Here is a 16945-nt window from a genome sequence, read left to right as displayed (position 1 = left end):
CTGAAGACGACGACGGGAAAAAGTCGGAACAGTCAGAAGATGAAAAAGAAGAGGAAGAAATGTCATATAGTAATGAACAAACGACAGAAATTGATGAAGAAAGTGACCAGAACGATAAAAGGAAAGAAGAGAAGAGAAAACTGAATCAAAATAAAGAAAGAGCTACTGAAAATTAGAAAAACAAAGACGAAGGAAGTGAGAAAAAAACGGAGAAAAAGAAAAGAGAAGAGAAAGATGAAGGACAAACAGAATCAGGTGAAAAGGAAATTTTTAAAGACATCGAGAAAAAGAAAGGAGAAGAAAAAGATGAAGGACAAACAGAATCAGGTGAAAAGGAAATTTTTAAAGAAATGGAGGAAAAGAAAGAAGAAAAAGATGAAGGACAAACAGAATCAGGTGAAAAGGAAATTTATAAAGAAAGTGGAGGTAGCAACCTGAGCGACATGGAGAATATGGTAACGTTGAAAAATATGTTGGAAAATCTAGTAGGACAAGAAATAACAGCAAGGTGTGAGACGGGGTATATAGTTTCGAAAGAAGATTTGAGAGAAATGAATGAAGGGTTGTTGGAATTTTCGAGAGAAAATGCAACCATAGTGGAAGGATTAGAAAAGATAGAGGGTAGAACCTGAAGTTCTTCAACATTAAAATTTTTTAATACATAATGGTGCAATCTGATTAGCAGTAAGAAGTCGAAAAAGGCGTGGAAGTTAAGAATGTTAAAAATGTATGAAAAAGTTGAAAAACAAATAAAATGTCACCATAAAAATTGCATGAAAGCAAATGATATTGTTAATGATGTCGCCATTGTGTGTGTATTTGTAGGAGTATGAATGTGCGCATATTTTGATATGTGTATGAGCGTAAATGTTTATGTGAGTATACATGTAGTAGTGCGTGTGGAATAGTGTGGATGTTGATGCATGTGTGTATGTAACAGCATGTATGTGTTTTATTTGTTTTAAGGGGGAGGAATGTAAATGTAAGTAATTTATTCTACCATTGTACTAGAAAATATAACGTTCAACGAACAAACAGTACGCAGGTAAGTGAAAACAATCATCCACTGCTACGAAGTGTTATTCTGGCCAAATCGAATATATTGGACCTCATTCTAGAATCTACAATGTTCAGCCTGCAAAAAAATCTTACCAATGTTATTAAAAGAAATTAAAAAAAAAGGTTGACCCTGAAGGCCATCTCCGCAACTTCCCGCCAATTCCATATCTAAACGTTTGAAATTGCACTTATGACGTTTCTGCGCACTTCGAGCGCAAAAGTCTGGTAGAAGTTTGATAAAACACTATTTTTCCGATTTTTAAATCACAATAACTTTTAAATAAATAAACCGATTTCTACGCGGTTAGCGGCATTCAACGGGGTTTATTCAGCCTCATAATAAATCTTTTAGTTTAATTTGATCAAACTAGGAATTTTGGAGTATTTCCAAAAAAAAATTTTTTCGGTTTTCTTTCGTCAACGATAACTCACGAACGAATCAACCGATTATGACCGGGCCGCCGGCGATCAATGTAGTTTTTTGATTTTATGAGCTAATAAGTTTTAAGGATCGATCGGTAGAGCCGTATGAAAGTTATTCCAAAAATACCACTTGAAAAAAATTTTTTTTAGTTTAGTCTAGCCCTTTCGAATGGTGCCAATCGCGATTAAACTGGCGTGCAACTTCTTGTTTGTTAGGCTAATTAATGAAGGAAATTACTTTTTTTCTTTATTATTATATAATTAACCATATTTTAATACTTATACCCCCAGCCGAAAGATCATTGCAATTATTTTCCCCACAAATATAACGGCCAACCGTTAGAAAATGAACGAGCGTGCAATTTCTTGTGTATAAGGTGAGATAATTGAAACAATTATTTTTTTTCTTGATGATTCTTATATAGTAAATCACATTAAATACTAATACCCCCAGCAAACAGGTAATTGCGATTATTTTCCCCGAAAATATAACGGTCACCCGTTTAAAAATAAACGGGCGTGCAATTACTAGTTTGTTCGGTTAGTTAAGGAAGAAAATTATTTTTTTTTTCTTTATTATTATATAATCAATCATTTTCAACAGTTATCCTCCCAGTTATCTGATCATTGCAATTTTTTTGCCCGTGAATAGAAGAGTCACCCATTTGAAAATAAACGGGCGTGCAATTTCTTGTTTGTTTGATTAATTAAGGAAGAAAAATTTTTTTTTTCTTTTATTATTATATAATCAATCATTTTCAATAAAAATCCTCCCAGTTATCTAATCATTGCAATTTTATTGCCCGTGAATAGAACGGTCATCCGTTTAAAAATAAACGGGCGTGCAATTTCTAGTTTGTTCGGTTAATTTAGAAAGAAAATTATTTTTTTTCTTCTTTATTATAATGTAATGAATCATTTTAAATAAGAATACCACACGGTATCTGATTATTGCAATTTTTTGCCCCTGAATAGAACGGTCACCAGTTTAAAAATAAACGGGCGTGCAATTTCTAGTTTGTTAGGATAATTAATAAAGAAAACTATTTTTTTTCTTCTTTATTATTATGTAATGAATCATTTTAAATAATAATACCACTCGGTATCTGATGATTGCAATTTTTTTGCCCGTAAATAGAACGGTCACCCGTTTGAAAATAAACGGGCGTGCAATTTCTTGTTTGTTAGGTTAACTGATGAAGAAAATTATTTTTTTTTTCTTGATTATTTCTGTATAATTAATCATATTTAATGCTAATACCCCCAGCAAACCGAACATTCCAATTATTTTCTCCGCGTAAAGAACGGTCACCCGTTCAGAATTGAACGGGCGTGCAATTTCTTCTTTGTTAGGTTAATAAATGAAGAAAATTATTTTTTTTCTCCTTCATTATTGTATAATTAATCATTTTTAACATTTATCTTCCCAGTGAACTGATAATTGAAATTTTTTGCCCGTGAACAGAACGGTCACCCGTTTAAAAATAAACGGGCGTGCAATTTCTTATTCGTTAGGTTAACGAATAAGGAAAATTTTTTTTTTCTTTCTAATTATTACTATATAATTGATCATTTTTAATAATAACCCCTCCCCCCCAGTTATTTGATCATTGCAATTATTTTAGCGGCGAATGGAACGGTCACCCGTTTAAAAATAACCGGGCGTGCAATTTCTTGTTTGTTAGGTTAACTGATGAAGAAAATTATTTTTTTTCTTGATTATTTCTGTATAATTAATCATATTTAATGCTAATACCCCCAGCAAACCGAACATTCCAATTATTTTCTCCGCGTAAAGAACGGTCACCCGTTCAGAATTGAACGAGTGTGCAATTTCTTCTTTGTTAGGTTAATAAATGAAGAAAATTATTTTTTTTTCTCCTTCATTATTGAATTATTAATCATTTTTAACATTAATCTTCCCAGTGAACTAATCATTGCAATTATTTTAGCTGCGAATGGAACGGTTACCCGTTGAAAAATAAACGGGCGTGCAATTTCTAGTTAGTTAGATTAATTAAGGAAATGAATCATTTTTTTCTTCTTTATTATTGTATAATTGATCATTTTTAACAATAATCCCCCCAGTTATCTGATCATTGCAATTTTTTTGCCCGTGAATTGTTTTATCGAAAACTATCCAATGCGGATAGCTCCCGTAATTAATTTTAAAAATGTGATGAAATTAGGATTAGGAAGTTAAATAAAAATACTTGGATTTTTTGGGGAACAATTTAGATGATTTATTTGTCCCCAAAGGAGGAAAACCCAGCTAGGCTGAGAAAAAACCTCCTTGATGAAAATTATACAAGTAAATTGTATGTGTGTAAGTGTATATGTGTAAATTACGTTGCAAACAACGCAATAGGGGTGAGTTTAGCCGCCGTAGAGAGAAAATTATCGATAATTTAAATTTGTATTGTCCCAAGGTGGGAGCTGGTAATATCTAATTAATTAGATGAACTGTCTCAGTGTGAGAGCTAATAATGTTCAATTAATTAGATGAATTGTCTCAGTGTGAGAGCTTATAATATTCAATTGATAACAAGATGTTAGTCAATTGAATTTATTGTTTTTCGTGTAGAAAATAGTCAAATGATTTTGAATTTAGAATTGAACTATTGATAAATTTGATTAAGTAAAATTGTAATTAAATGTTGGTAATGAATTCAATATAATTTAATATTAATATCGCGCGTCAATAATGGATTGACTAAAGCCGCGTGGCTGTTTTATATTTTTTAATAATTATTTACATTTTCTGATTTTTTCTAGCTCCTCGTGGTCGTCGACATGCGGCTGCAGGTCGTAAGCGAGCCAGCTGGCAAAGACGGTCGTCTGACTCATCGGGCGCTGCCAACCGAAGCCAGGTGGTCAAGAGAGGAAGGGGAACGGCAAGAGGAGGTAGAAGAGGTGGACGCAGGGGTGGGCGTGAAAGTGGGAATATAATTTACTATACCTTTAACAACTAGATATATATATATATATATATATATATATATATATTTATATATATATATATATATATATATATATATATATATATATATATATTAGAGTGCGTCAAAATTGAATTTCCGTGAAGGACTTTTTAAAATTTGAATTTTGAGTTTTGCTTTTAACAGGAGCTGTGCTTAGGCGTTTCCTGAGATATTTTGGGATGAGACGATTCATTTAATTTTCATAGAATTTTTCAACAGGAGCTTTCTTTGGTCATTTCCGCTGAAATTTCAAAATTTGGCCGTAAGTGCCCAACTAAAGCTCCTGTTAAAATATATGTAAAAATTGAATAAATCGTCTCACCTCAAAATACTTCAGAAAATGCCCAAATACAGCTCCTGTTAAAAGCAAAACTCAAAATTCCAATTTTCAAAGGTCCTCCACGGAAATTGAATTCTGGAACACCCTTAAAATATATATATATGTACATTAAGCGATTATTTTTTTATATCCCTATTGTATTTTATTACATTTACTATTATCCATATTATATTTTATTATATTGGCTTAAAGCTTGTTCAATAATTAAACATTTAAAAATTTTCTAAAATCTTTGGCTTATCGTTCATTAGTCCGTTGACTGAATACCTATATGTAATTTTAAGTTTTAAAAACCCTACAATGACTTTTTCCTTGCTGCTTAAGAGACGATTGTTGTAAGGAAATTTTTAGTAAATGTTATTGAAGCTTAATGAACATATCTTAAATTTCTTGTCTCAAGAATTCATAGTTTATAACCGACATTTTTTCCTATTCTACCAATTACTCTGACACAACTTGCATATGAAGTCAATTATCGCGATATTCGTTTTTAGCTTACATTTAATTATTGAGATAAAAAAACATCAAAATCGGTTGACCCTGGAGTCCATCCCTGAATTTTCTATTTCTCTTGAAGTTCTGTTAAATTTTATGTTTGTAGAAACTGAGTTTGAATAATATGGATATTTTGACAATCAAAACTCCCGCACTCCTAGATAGGGGAAAAATTTCGTAAAAAATTTGATAATCTGGAAATGTACATTTTTTATTGTTAACGCCCCCGCAATCTCTTTCAGGGTCGGATTTAATAAAATCCATTCTGAGATGAAGTTGACATCACACACTAAGATTACTACTAAATTTGGAGTTTGCAGAAGTTACAATTTGGCAATCGAAATTCAATATTTCAGCACCCACCCTCGCAACACATGAATTTCGAGCCCTTATTTTTAAATAATTTCTTGAATCTTAAAACATAGTTTAAATCTATCAAATGAATGTTAAAGTTTACATAAACATAATTATCTTCGAGGTTAAGCTTTTACTAGACCACTTCCCAGTAAACACGTTTACGTCAATGTGACGTCAAAATGACATTGGGCTATGTCAGGATTTACGTAAGATACAAGTCACGAATGAGTCATATGTGACTCATTATTTCACACTTCTTGACGTAAGATTCTGACGTAAAAATATGACGTAGTCATGACGTCAGTATTATGTCTCAATGACATTTATGACGTCAATATGACATACCTGTGATGTCTATATCATGATAATGATGTCATTATGACGTAAAAGTGATGTAAGTGATGTAAGAATTGTACCTCAGAAAAATATTAAAAAAAATTTCTCAAAAATAAAAAGATGGCAATTTTGAAATTAATTATAGTGTTGTGGACTTATTACAGTTTGAAACACTAGTTATATGTTGATACTTGATGAAAAAATCCTGAAATATGCTGGGCTCGAACTTTGGTCCTCACGTGTCGGAGTCTGGAACGCTGCTCACTTGTCCAAGTAACGGTTCATGTCACGAAGTAAATAACTTACGTGATAAGCCTTACATGACGAAAAATGCTTATTTCATAATTTTTTCTGAGATTAAATGGATTTTAAGAGCTGGAATTGTATAAAATTCAAGTCTAATAATATTCATTAAACTCATGAAATTTTATAAAGTTCTATAAAACTTTGTAAAAACTCTTATAAAAGGCTCTCTAGTGAAACTTGTGGTAATTAATAGACAATTTATAAATTTTCATAAGAATTGATTGAATCTTACACTTTCAAAAATTTTCGTCTAAAAGCGGACCCAGAGAACTTTCACAAAGTGAAATTTTTTCAGAGTAAACGATGTATCCGTGTCATTTGAATATTTTTTAATACTTATTGATTTCTCAAGACTCGAATTTTTTTTTATTTAATTTTTTCCGAAAATTTAGTATTTTTCATTTGGATTTTTCTTCTTCAAAATTTCAATTTACAAAATTTAGATTTTTTTTTAATTTCAACTCTTTTAAGTATACCATTTTTTTAATCTATATTTCTTTTTAATTTCAATTTTTTTCGAAATTTGAATTTCTTTTATTTAACATACTAACAACATTATGAAACTTGATGTACATAATAAAAATTTTGCGTCATTGTGTCAAAAATTTTGTGTTAAAATTTTATGTTAAATATTTAACATTTTTTATGTTGATTTAACACAATAAATGTTAAATTTACACTTAAAAAGTTAAATATTTAACACAAAAATTTTTAACACTAAAGTTTTTGACGCAATGACGCAAAATTTTTTACTGCGTAAAATACTATTAGTCTCGTCAATAACAATCATGGAACTGTTTGAATTATTTCAAATACAATGTTTCATAAGTAGCAGCACTAATGTCAGAAAATTATTTTTCAAGTAATAGTGCAATATTTAAATGACTGACATTTAATTTCTTGACGTGAAATCATAAGAAATTATATGTTTACTCGCTTGACGGTTTAAAAATTTAGAGTTCATGCCACATAAATTGAACTCGGTATTTTGTTATCAGTTTCAACCAAATCATTTATACCGAATGAAGTCGAAAATATTTTTACAATGGATAAAAGTACCTAAATTCATGGAAAAAATATAAGTGAGAAACATATGCAACGAAAAAAAGTATTTCTTGCACCAAGAAAATTTTGACGGAGGCCGAAGTTATATTGGAGCAAGAAGTGTTTTAGTGTCAAGAAATTTTGACTTCATTCACGAAATTTTCAGTCATCTTTAATATATTCTTGGTCCAAAGAAATTTACCTTTGAGTCAAGATTTTTTTTCTGCAGTGTATGGAAACATACAAGCAAAGATACAAAAATTTTATATCCCACATGTATTTAATTTGTATGTTTTTTTCTTAAAAACGTAAATGAAAAATATTTTGTATGTTATTTGCTAATATGTTAGATATATTCATTAAAAGCGGACTTAAATTTACAAGGTACCAGCTTAAATCAGCTGTTTACCTCTTCCTGATTCTTACTAAATTTTAAACCAATTTTCACTAATATTTAGCGATTAATTGTAAATTAGACATCTTGTTAAAGAAGTTTTATATTTGATAAATTTTGATCAATCGATAATATTAAAAAAATACATCCCCAAAATTTTATCAATATTATGGAAAATAATCGTTTGTCACTGATTTAGAAAATGACTTTCAAATTATGTCAGTATTATGTACAATTGTGACAAATTATTGATGTTAAATAATGACTCTCAGATGGTATCGGTATTACGTAAGACCATGACTTGTCACTGATGTAAACACATGATATTAATCTTACGTCAAGATTACGTACAACCGTGACTTGTCACTGATGTAAACGCATGATGTTAAACTTACGTCAAGATTACGTACAGCCGTGACTTGTCACTGATGTAAACGCATGATGTTAAACTTACGTCAAGATTACGTACAACCGTAACTTGTCACTGATGTAAATGCATAATGTTAAACTTACGTCGTTATGACATACAATGATGGCATTAATGTTACGTAATATTGTATTTTATATATTATGTCAGTTGTACGTAATATCTAAGTCATTTCCGTTACATCATAGAGAAGTAATAAACTTACATCAGTATGATGTCAAAAATATATCATATATTTTTACATCATAATTGGATCACAAGACAGGTCAATTTTACGTCATATTTACGTAAAATATTGTGACATTCCTATGACTTATAAATGACGTCATATTGAAGTCATGTGTTCACTGGGTTTTGATAATTTTTTTGGTAGTTCGGAAAATTAAGAAAATAATCCAAAAAATCTACCTATATCCATATCGGGTGTAGCTGAATGGCGTTTTATTTATGGTGATGAGTATCATTATTATTATTATTTATTCATTTATTTATTTGTTTATTTGTTTGTTTGTTTGTTTAATCTGATCTGATTTCTGTAATTCTTCCGAAAAAATTTGGGGTACTTAATGACGCGCGCCAAGTACGATAAAAAAATTTTTTTTTCAATTTTAAAATTTTCAACAAATTTTTTCAATGTTATGACGGTTTCTTGGTATTTTTTTGCATTTCACATCTTTTTGTAGAGAATGAAAATTATTAAAACGAGTCTTATTTTTTTTGTAAAGTGCAAATGTTATTGAGATGAGTTTTATGAACGTGGACTTGGCGCAATTTTTTACAGTGTAACTGTTTTTGTTCGGATTATTATTATTATTATTGCGTTTCATCCGTAAAAAATTTTACCCTCATGCACCTAAAGAAGTTTCACTTCAAAAAAAATTTATAATAGTGAAATTAGCCGACGTTCAACAATTTTTGATTTCTTTCAACAAATTGTTTAGAAGTAAAAAAAAAATAAAAAAATTACACGAATAATTTTTGAAATCTTCTAAATGTTAAATTTTTTCTTTTCATCTTTTATGACAATTTAATTAGCCGACATCTGAAAATTTCTATACTTTTTTTATTTCAGGAAAAAAAAATATCCGAAATGGAAGGAGTGGAGGATGCTGCAAAAGCAGGTAAAATTATTTTTACATTAATTTTTAAAGACACGGTAAATTTATTAATGAACTGAATTTTTTTTTTTAATAGAAAACTTGAAGATCCTTTTTGAGACTGCGCAGAAGGCCATTCAGGCTTACCAGGAGGCTCGAAAAGGTGAGCCAAGCACCCCGGAAATACCGCCAATCGAAAAGAATGGTGCTCTAGTTAGTAATGAGGAGGAAGAGAAATCTAACAAGGAGGAGGATACATCGGGGAAAAAACGGCAAGAATCGGCGGGGAAGTCTCAAGAAAATTGGAAAAAAAAAAAAACCAAAATCGTGGTAATCGCGGGGGAGGCCGTTACCAAAATCGGGGCGGCAGAGGCCGTTATCAAAATCGCGGGTATCGCAATTCCGGATCAATAAATTTTTATTTTTCAAAGGAGGTAAATTTTTGAACTATAAACACACTGATAAAAAATTTAACTTAACTCAAGAGCAAGAATCTTGAACCAAGAACACCATTTTGAAGAAAAAGAATTTCTTGAGTGAAGAGGAAAAATTCTTGAGTCAAAATATAATTCTTGGTTCAAGACAATTTTCTTGATTTAAGAATTTTTGTTCTTGAGTCAAGAGTTTGATTTTCTTCAAAATGGTGTTCTTGTTTCGAGATTCTTGATATTGAGTCAAGTTAAATTTTTTATCAGTGCATTAATTAATTACTATAAAAAACTAATAATACTCAATTAGCATCATAACTATTTATCATCTTACTAATGTCTTTATTTTTTTCCAGTATTAAAATGAAGATCATTTGGACAATGAAGAACATTTGGACAATATTATTTGTACAATGAAGAACATTTTGGACAAAATTAAATAAAAAAAACTTATAAAAAAAATTTAAAAAAAAATAAAAAATTTTACTCAAAAATATAATTGATTTCTTATTTTTAGCTCTCCGAGCTTAAGAGTTAGCTGTTCTGAGCTTTTGAGCTCTACGAGCTGAAAAGTCTGATAGACGGTTAATACAACACTGATTTTTAAATTTTCAAACTGCTATAACTTTTGAATAGGTCAGCCGATTTTTACCCGGTTGACGGCAATCGACGTTGTTTTTGGAGTTTTATAAAAAAATTGGAAGTGCTAATTGATTTGATATAAAATTTCGGTATAATTTGGAAAAATTCGATTTCTTCGAATTTTTTCGTCATCGATATCTCATGAACAAAGGAACCGATTTTGATCCGATTAGCGGCGATCAACGTGGTTTTCTAAGGTTTTAAGAGCTGATGAAAAAAAACTTTTTCAAATTTTTTATTTTTGAGATTTTTCAAAATCTACACGATCGAATCGGTTCAAATTTTCAGGAAATCTAACTCGAGTGGAACTCTTTGGAACCCCTCTTCGTTGATTCCAATCCAAGCCGTTCAAAAGTTATAAGAGGGTCATATTCATACAGAGACAGATACACACACACACACACACACACACACACACATGCATAGTCGAGACATACGGGCATCATCTCGAAAGCATTCAGAGAAGCTTCCTAAAGTTACTATAGTCCTTGAGAAAGATTTTCAAAATAAGGGTCCTAATTTTCATCGTTTTTTATAACTAAAAATTTGAAATTAATACCAAAATTTTGGTGTTTATTAGTATTTCCTATTTTTTTGACTGTTTCATTCAAAATTAATATCGATTTTTTATCGTTAATTACTTTTTGTTGGAATAAAAAAATTATACGTTGTAAAATACTTAACATTATTAGCAAACTATTAATTTATTTGAATGCATTTATGAAATGTTTTCCTATAACTACGAGACTAGTGAAAAATTGGCATTGCTTCTGCAAATCATAACTTATTTTCATGCGGTATATGGACTGCCATCTGTAGGACTTCCAGTAAAAAAATATCACGACATTTACTAGTACCGCCATCTCTTGACGCCAGCACTACTCTATTACAGTAACTGACATTCGAATTGTTTATAAAATTACGACCCAATGTATTTATTAAATTTCCTAACGAATTTTCGAGAAATTGTTTAAAAATAAATGCTAATTAACATTACAAATTGTATTTAGAAGTGCTAAAGAATTTGATTTTCACATTTTATAAACACGAATTTGAAATATTAATGAAATACTGATTTCATATTGATCGATAAGTAAATCTGTAATTTTTATTGCATAAAATTTACAAAATTAAATTCATTAGCACATTATTATATTATTTTGAACATCCATGCAAATTTTCAGGTCATTATATTAAGGGCAACATATAAAAAAATTTGTTTAAAAAAATTCATCAAATTGTCGGTCATAAATCTGCACCCGTGTCCCCATGGCGCGCAATGGCCGCGTGGTGTCACTAATTAAATCTACCTTGATTTTATTTATTTTAATTCACTGAACTATTGAACTGATTTGAATGATTTGAGAATTTAATTGTTATTGAAATTGAAGTAATTATTTTTGTTTAATGAATAATTTAAGTATTTGAACAAATGTAAGATGCAAGTGAGCAAGATCACGTCAACTGGACCCCCTATTTTCCACTTGATTATGAAAATTAAATTCATGTATTTGTTTTATAAGTATATACCAAGATAAAATGATCCCCGAAACGATTTTTAAAAATTTCGATTTTAACAATAATTTTTTTTACAATGAAAATTTTAGGTACTTTTAATTAAAAAATGGATTGTAAATCAACCGTTAAAGTCAAATTAATCGGACTTGAAGGATTTGTTTTTAAAATGTTTGTATTTTAATAAAATATTAATAACTAAAAATTATTTGTTTATTATCATATTGTTAATTAACTTTTAAGTTAACAAATGAAAATTTCACTGACTTCTCGGTGAAAAAATGAAGTTTTTTTTTATCGGTTATATGCGTTATTTATTAAAGTTTAAGATTTCAGAAAAAAATTTCACTGCTCGCGATTTGTTTAAACAATATAAATTTATTTATCACAGCGCGCCGAGCGCCAGGCGCTGTTAGAATACCGCGCCGTCGAACGTCAGACTATGTTACAGCTTCGATTAATTATAATTAAAAATAACAATTAAAAATATAATTATCAAACAAATTTTATTATTATTATGATCAATATTATGACTAATAAAATAAGTAAATTCTCTATTATTAAAGAAAAATAGAAAAAACGAACTAGTATTAAATATTAAATTTTGTAGACATTTGTTAACTTTATTTTATTTTTTTTTTTAAACTTGGTTAATAAAAACTTTTTTATCTTCCGAAACATTATTATATTATTATTAATAATATAGTAATATATTACTATATTATTACTAGCGGACCAGACAGACGTTTTCTTGTACTCACGTCTTAAATTAAAAAATTTCAAGTTTATTTGAATGAGCTGTTACAGTTTGGACCGTTTTGATGAAAATTATTATTAAAACGTTATTATAATGACATATTTCAATTAGCAACTGATTGATTTTAACACAATTACACAAAATTTTTTTGAATTTCGATTATAATTTTTTTTCTCAAATGAATATTCGATACTGTCGTCAGATCCAATGTAAAACATTCCAAGATCAAGAACAATTTATAAATAAAAATTTAATTGAATAAACATTTTTCCGTGGACTGAATTGTGAATCTAAACCATTTTCGAATCCACCTAAAGACACACAAAAAGTTTCATTAAAATTGGTCCAGCCGTTTAGAAAAAGTTCAGTGACAAACACACGCACAGAGAAAATATACATATAAATATATATAAAGATTAATAATATAATAATGTGTCGGAAGATAAAAAATTTTTTATTAACCAAGTTTAAAAAAAAAAAAAAATAAAGTTAACAAATGTCTACAAAATTTAATATTTATTACTAGTTCGTTTTTTCTATTTTTCTTTAATAATAGATAATTTAATTATTTTATTAGTCATAATATTGATCATAATAATAATAAAATTTGTTTGATAGTTATATTTTTAATTGTTATTTTTAATTATAATTAATCGAAGCTGTAACATAGTCTGACGTTCGACGGCGCGGTATTCTGACAGCGCCTGGCGCTCGGTGCGCTGTGATAAATAAATTTATATTGCTTAAACAAATCGCGAGCAGTGAAATTTTTTTCTGAAATCTTAAACTTTAATAAATAACGCATGTAACCGATAAAAAAAACTTCATTTTTTCACCGAGAAGTCAGTGAAATTTTCATTTGTTAACTTAAAAGTTAATTAACAATATGATAATAAACAAATAATCTTTAGTTATTAATATTTTATTAAAATATAAACATTTTAAAAACAAATCCTTCAAGCCCCATTATTTTAACTTTAACGGTTGATTTACAATCCATTTTTTAATTAAAAGTACCTAAAATTTTCATTGTAAAAAAAATTATTGTTAAAATCGAAATTTTTAAAAATCGTTTCGCGGATCATTTTATCTTGGTATGTACTTATAAAAAAGATACATGAACTTAATTTTCATGATCAAGTGGAAAATAGGGGGTCCAGTTGACGTGATCTTGCTCAAGTAAGAAATATCGGGATCGAATGATACAGAGTAGTCGTACTAGTACAAGAGTCCAAGCACAACTGCTTATCGCCGACCACGTGAGCCAGCTTCTCTCCCGTTAACCAAGGCGCGCATGAGCGACGGCCATCGCGTGATACGATTATTCCCGAGTTGGAGCGATCAAGCCCGAAGGCGCAATTCCTCTTATAAATTTTTACTGGATCTCTTTTCTGGCGGTTAAACATGAATAGAAGAGTCACCCGTTTAAAAATAAACAGGCGTGCAATTTTTTGTTTGTTCGGTTAATTAAAGAAAAAATTATTTGTTATCTGTTGTATTGTCATATGATTTATTATTTTTAATAATAATCCCCTAAGTTATCTGATCATTGCAATTATTTTAGCTGCGAATGGAACGGTCACCCGTTTAAAAATAAACGGGCGTGCAATTTCTAGTTTGTTAGGTTAATTAATAAAGAAAACTATTTTTTTTCTTCTTTATTATTATGTAATAAATCATTTTAAATAAGAATACCACCTGGTATCTGATTATTCCAATTTTTTTGCTCGTGAATAGAACGGTCACCCGTTTAAAAATAAACGGGCGTGCAATTTCTAGTTTGTTAGGATAATTAATAAAGAAAACTATTTTTCTTCTTCTTTATTATTGTATAATTGATCATTTTTAACAATAATCCCCCCAGTTATCTAATCATTGCAATTTTTTGCCCGTGAATAGAACGGTCACCCGTTTAAAAATAAACGGGCGTGCAATTTCTAGTTTGTTAGGTTAATTAATAAAGAAAACTATTTTTTTTCTTCTTTATTATTATGTAATAAATCATTTTAAATAAGAATACCACCTGGTATCTGATTATTCCAATTTTTTTGCTCGTGAATAGAACGGTCACCCGTTTAAAAATAAACGGGCGTGCAATTTCTTGTTTGATAGGTTAATTAATGGAGAAAATTATCCTTTTTCTTCTTTATTATTATGTTATTAATCATTTTAAATAAGAATACCCCCCGTTATCTTATTATTGCAATTTTTTTGCCCGTGAATAGAACGGTCACCAGTTCAAAATTAAACAGGCGTGCAATTTATAGTTTGTTAGGTTAATTAATAAAGAAAACTATTTTTATTCTTCTTTATTATAATGTAATGAATCATTTTAAATAAGAATACCACCCGGTATCTGATTATTGCAATTTTTTTGCCCGTGAATAGAACGGTCACCCGTTTAAAAATAAACGGGCGTGCAATTTCTTGTTTGTTAGGGTAATTAAGAAAGAAAATCATTTTTTTCTTTCTTTATTATTATATAATTAATCATTTTGAACAATAATCCCCCCAGTTATCTGATCATTGCAATTTTTTTGCCCGTGAATAGAACGTTCACCCGTTTAAAAATAAACGGGCGTGCAATTTCTTGTTTGATAGGTTAATTAATGGAGAAAATTATCCTTTTTCTTCTTTATTATTATGTTATTAATCATTTTAAATAAGAATACCCCCCGTTATCTTATTATTGCAATTTTTTTGCCCGTGAATAGAACGGTCACCAGTTCAAAATTAAACAGGCGTGCAATTTTTTGCTTACTAGTCTAAATAATTAAGACAATTATTTTTTTTCTCAATTATTTTTATGTAATTAATCATATTCAATACTTATACCCCCAGCAACCCGATCATTGCAATTATTTTCTCCGCGAACATAATGGTCACCCGTTTTAAAATAAACGGGCGTGCAATTTCTTTAGCGTATGGTTAATTAATTAAGAAAATTATTCCTTTTCTGGTTTATTATTATACAATTAATTATTTTTAATGATAATTTCTCTAACAATCGGATTATTGCAATTATTCTTCCTGCGGTCACCCGTTTAAAATTATACGGGCTGGCAATCGTTGGTTATTACGTATTATTATAATTTAAATAATTTTCTTTTATAATTTTTAATTTATAATTATTTATTTCTAGTTATAATCGCCTTAGCCAGCTGATTATTGTTATTATTATTTTTAACAATATCGAAATCACCCGTGTGAATTTTAACGGGTACGTTATACTCTCGTTGCATCGCAGTCTTTTTATTAACAAATCTTACCGGTAGTATTTTACTCCGTATTCTCTTCTTTTTCTATTTTTTAGCCTCGCATTTAAATGCTTTGCGGCTCCTTTTTAATACTCTTATCGCCATCTATCGTTCACCCGTGCAACCTTATTACCCACCGTTTTGGATGGTAAATGATTTGTCGGGATTTTGGGCTTCGGGAAAAAAAGCCTCACCTGAAATTTTTTTTTTACTAATAAAAAATTTTTTAAATTAAAAATTAAATTTTGGGAAACTCTCACAGTGTTTCCTATCGGTTTATGAATATGAAATTTTCAAATTTAGTTTATTTTTGGATTCTAAAAAGATGATTTCAGTTAGTTTTTTAAATTTTGGCTTAGGGCATTCTGGGACGTATATCTGCGAGTAAAATGATTATTATTATTAAAAAAAAAGTCACCTTTTTGTCTTTGAAAAATCTAAAGATGATATTTTTTTTATTTTAAATTTGATAGTCAGATCGTTAGATATCCTTCATTTTTAATTTTTTTGAAAATTTTGGAGCCGGATATCAAAGTAAAAAATAATCAAAATCGAAATAAAAAAAATGTCATGTTTTAATTTTTCAAGAATCTAAAGATGATTTATCTCGGATTTTTTATTTTCTTATTTATTTATTGAATATCCTTATTTTTTTGTTTTTTTTGAAAATTTTGGTCCGGAATATTAAAATCAAAAATGATGAGAAACACAAAAAAAGAAGTTTTTTGTTTTCATTTCTCAAAAATCTAAAGATGATTTTTTCAAATCTTTATTTTTCATTTCCCGCTAAGAAAATCGAAGATTTTCAAAAATCGGGAAGTTATTCTTTTCACCCCGTTATTCAAAAATTAAGTTTTCATCAGATCTCGAGGTTTTAAGGTCATAGGAAGCTTCCCTGACTACCCCTGCGTTTTTGTCACTATACCTGTATGTTTGTATGTGTGTGTGTGTGTGTGTGTATTAGTATGTGACTCGCTTATAACTTTTGAACGACTAAACCCATCGGAACCTACCAAACGGCGTTCCAAAGAGTTCCCTTAAACTTACATTTCCTGTGAATTTGAACCGATAGATTTTGAGAAATTTT

The 16945-nt window shown here is 29.3% G+C and overlaps 2 protein-coding genes across 3 annotated transcripts in view; both read left to right on the top strand.

Annotated features, from left to right (window-relative positions):
* Positions 1-460: 460 nt before the first annotated feature.
* The window catches only part of LOC123275138 (probable serine/threonine-protein kinase ndrD), a 19183-nt gene continuing 2698 nt past the window's right edge, over positions 461-16945 (top strand). For both annotated transcript variants that reach the window (XM_044743065.1, XM_044743064.1), the window contains exons 1-2: positions 461-472; positions 6595-6602. The gene's annotated coding sequence lies outside the window, so the exon portion shown is untranslated. The remainder of the gene's footprint in view (positions 473-6594; positions 6603-16945) is intronic.
* On the top strand, positions 9240-10121 carry LOC123275141. Its single transcript, XM_044743067.1, has 3 exons — positions 9240-9283; positions 9357-9693; positions 10044-10121. The coding sequence occupies exons 1-2, from the start codon at positions 9253-9255 to the stop codon at positions 9671-9673; spliced, it is 348 nt and encodes a 115-aa protein (XP_044599002.1). The 5' UTR covers positions 9240-9252; the 3' UTR covers positions 9674-9693; positions 10044-10121.

This window comes from Cotesia glomerata, linkage group LG1 (assembly GCF_020080835.1).
Source record: "Cotesia glomerata isolate CgM1 linkage group LG1, MPM_Cglom_v2.3, whole genome shotgun sequence".
NCBI classification, from domain to species: domain Eukaryota; kingdom Metazoa; phylum Arthropoda; class Insecta; order Hymenoptera; family Braconidae; genus Cotesia; species Cotesia glomerata.
This window is presented reverse-complemented; position numbering and strand designations above follow the sequence as displayed.

Excerpts from the sequence above, each read along its gene's own strand:
- LOC123275141 (XM_044743067.1), top strand. The coding sequence starts at position 9,253 with ATGGAAGGAGTGGAGGATGCTGCAAAAGCAG. Across the intron at positions 9,284-9,356 it reads GGAGGATGCTGCAAAAGCAG|AAAACTTGAAGATCCTTTTT; the intron begins GTAAAATTATTT and ends TTTTTTTAATAG.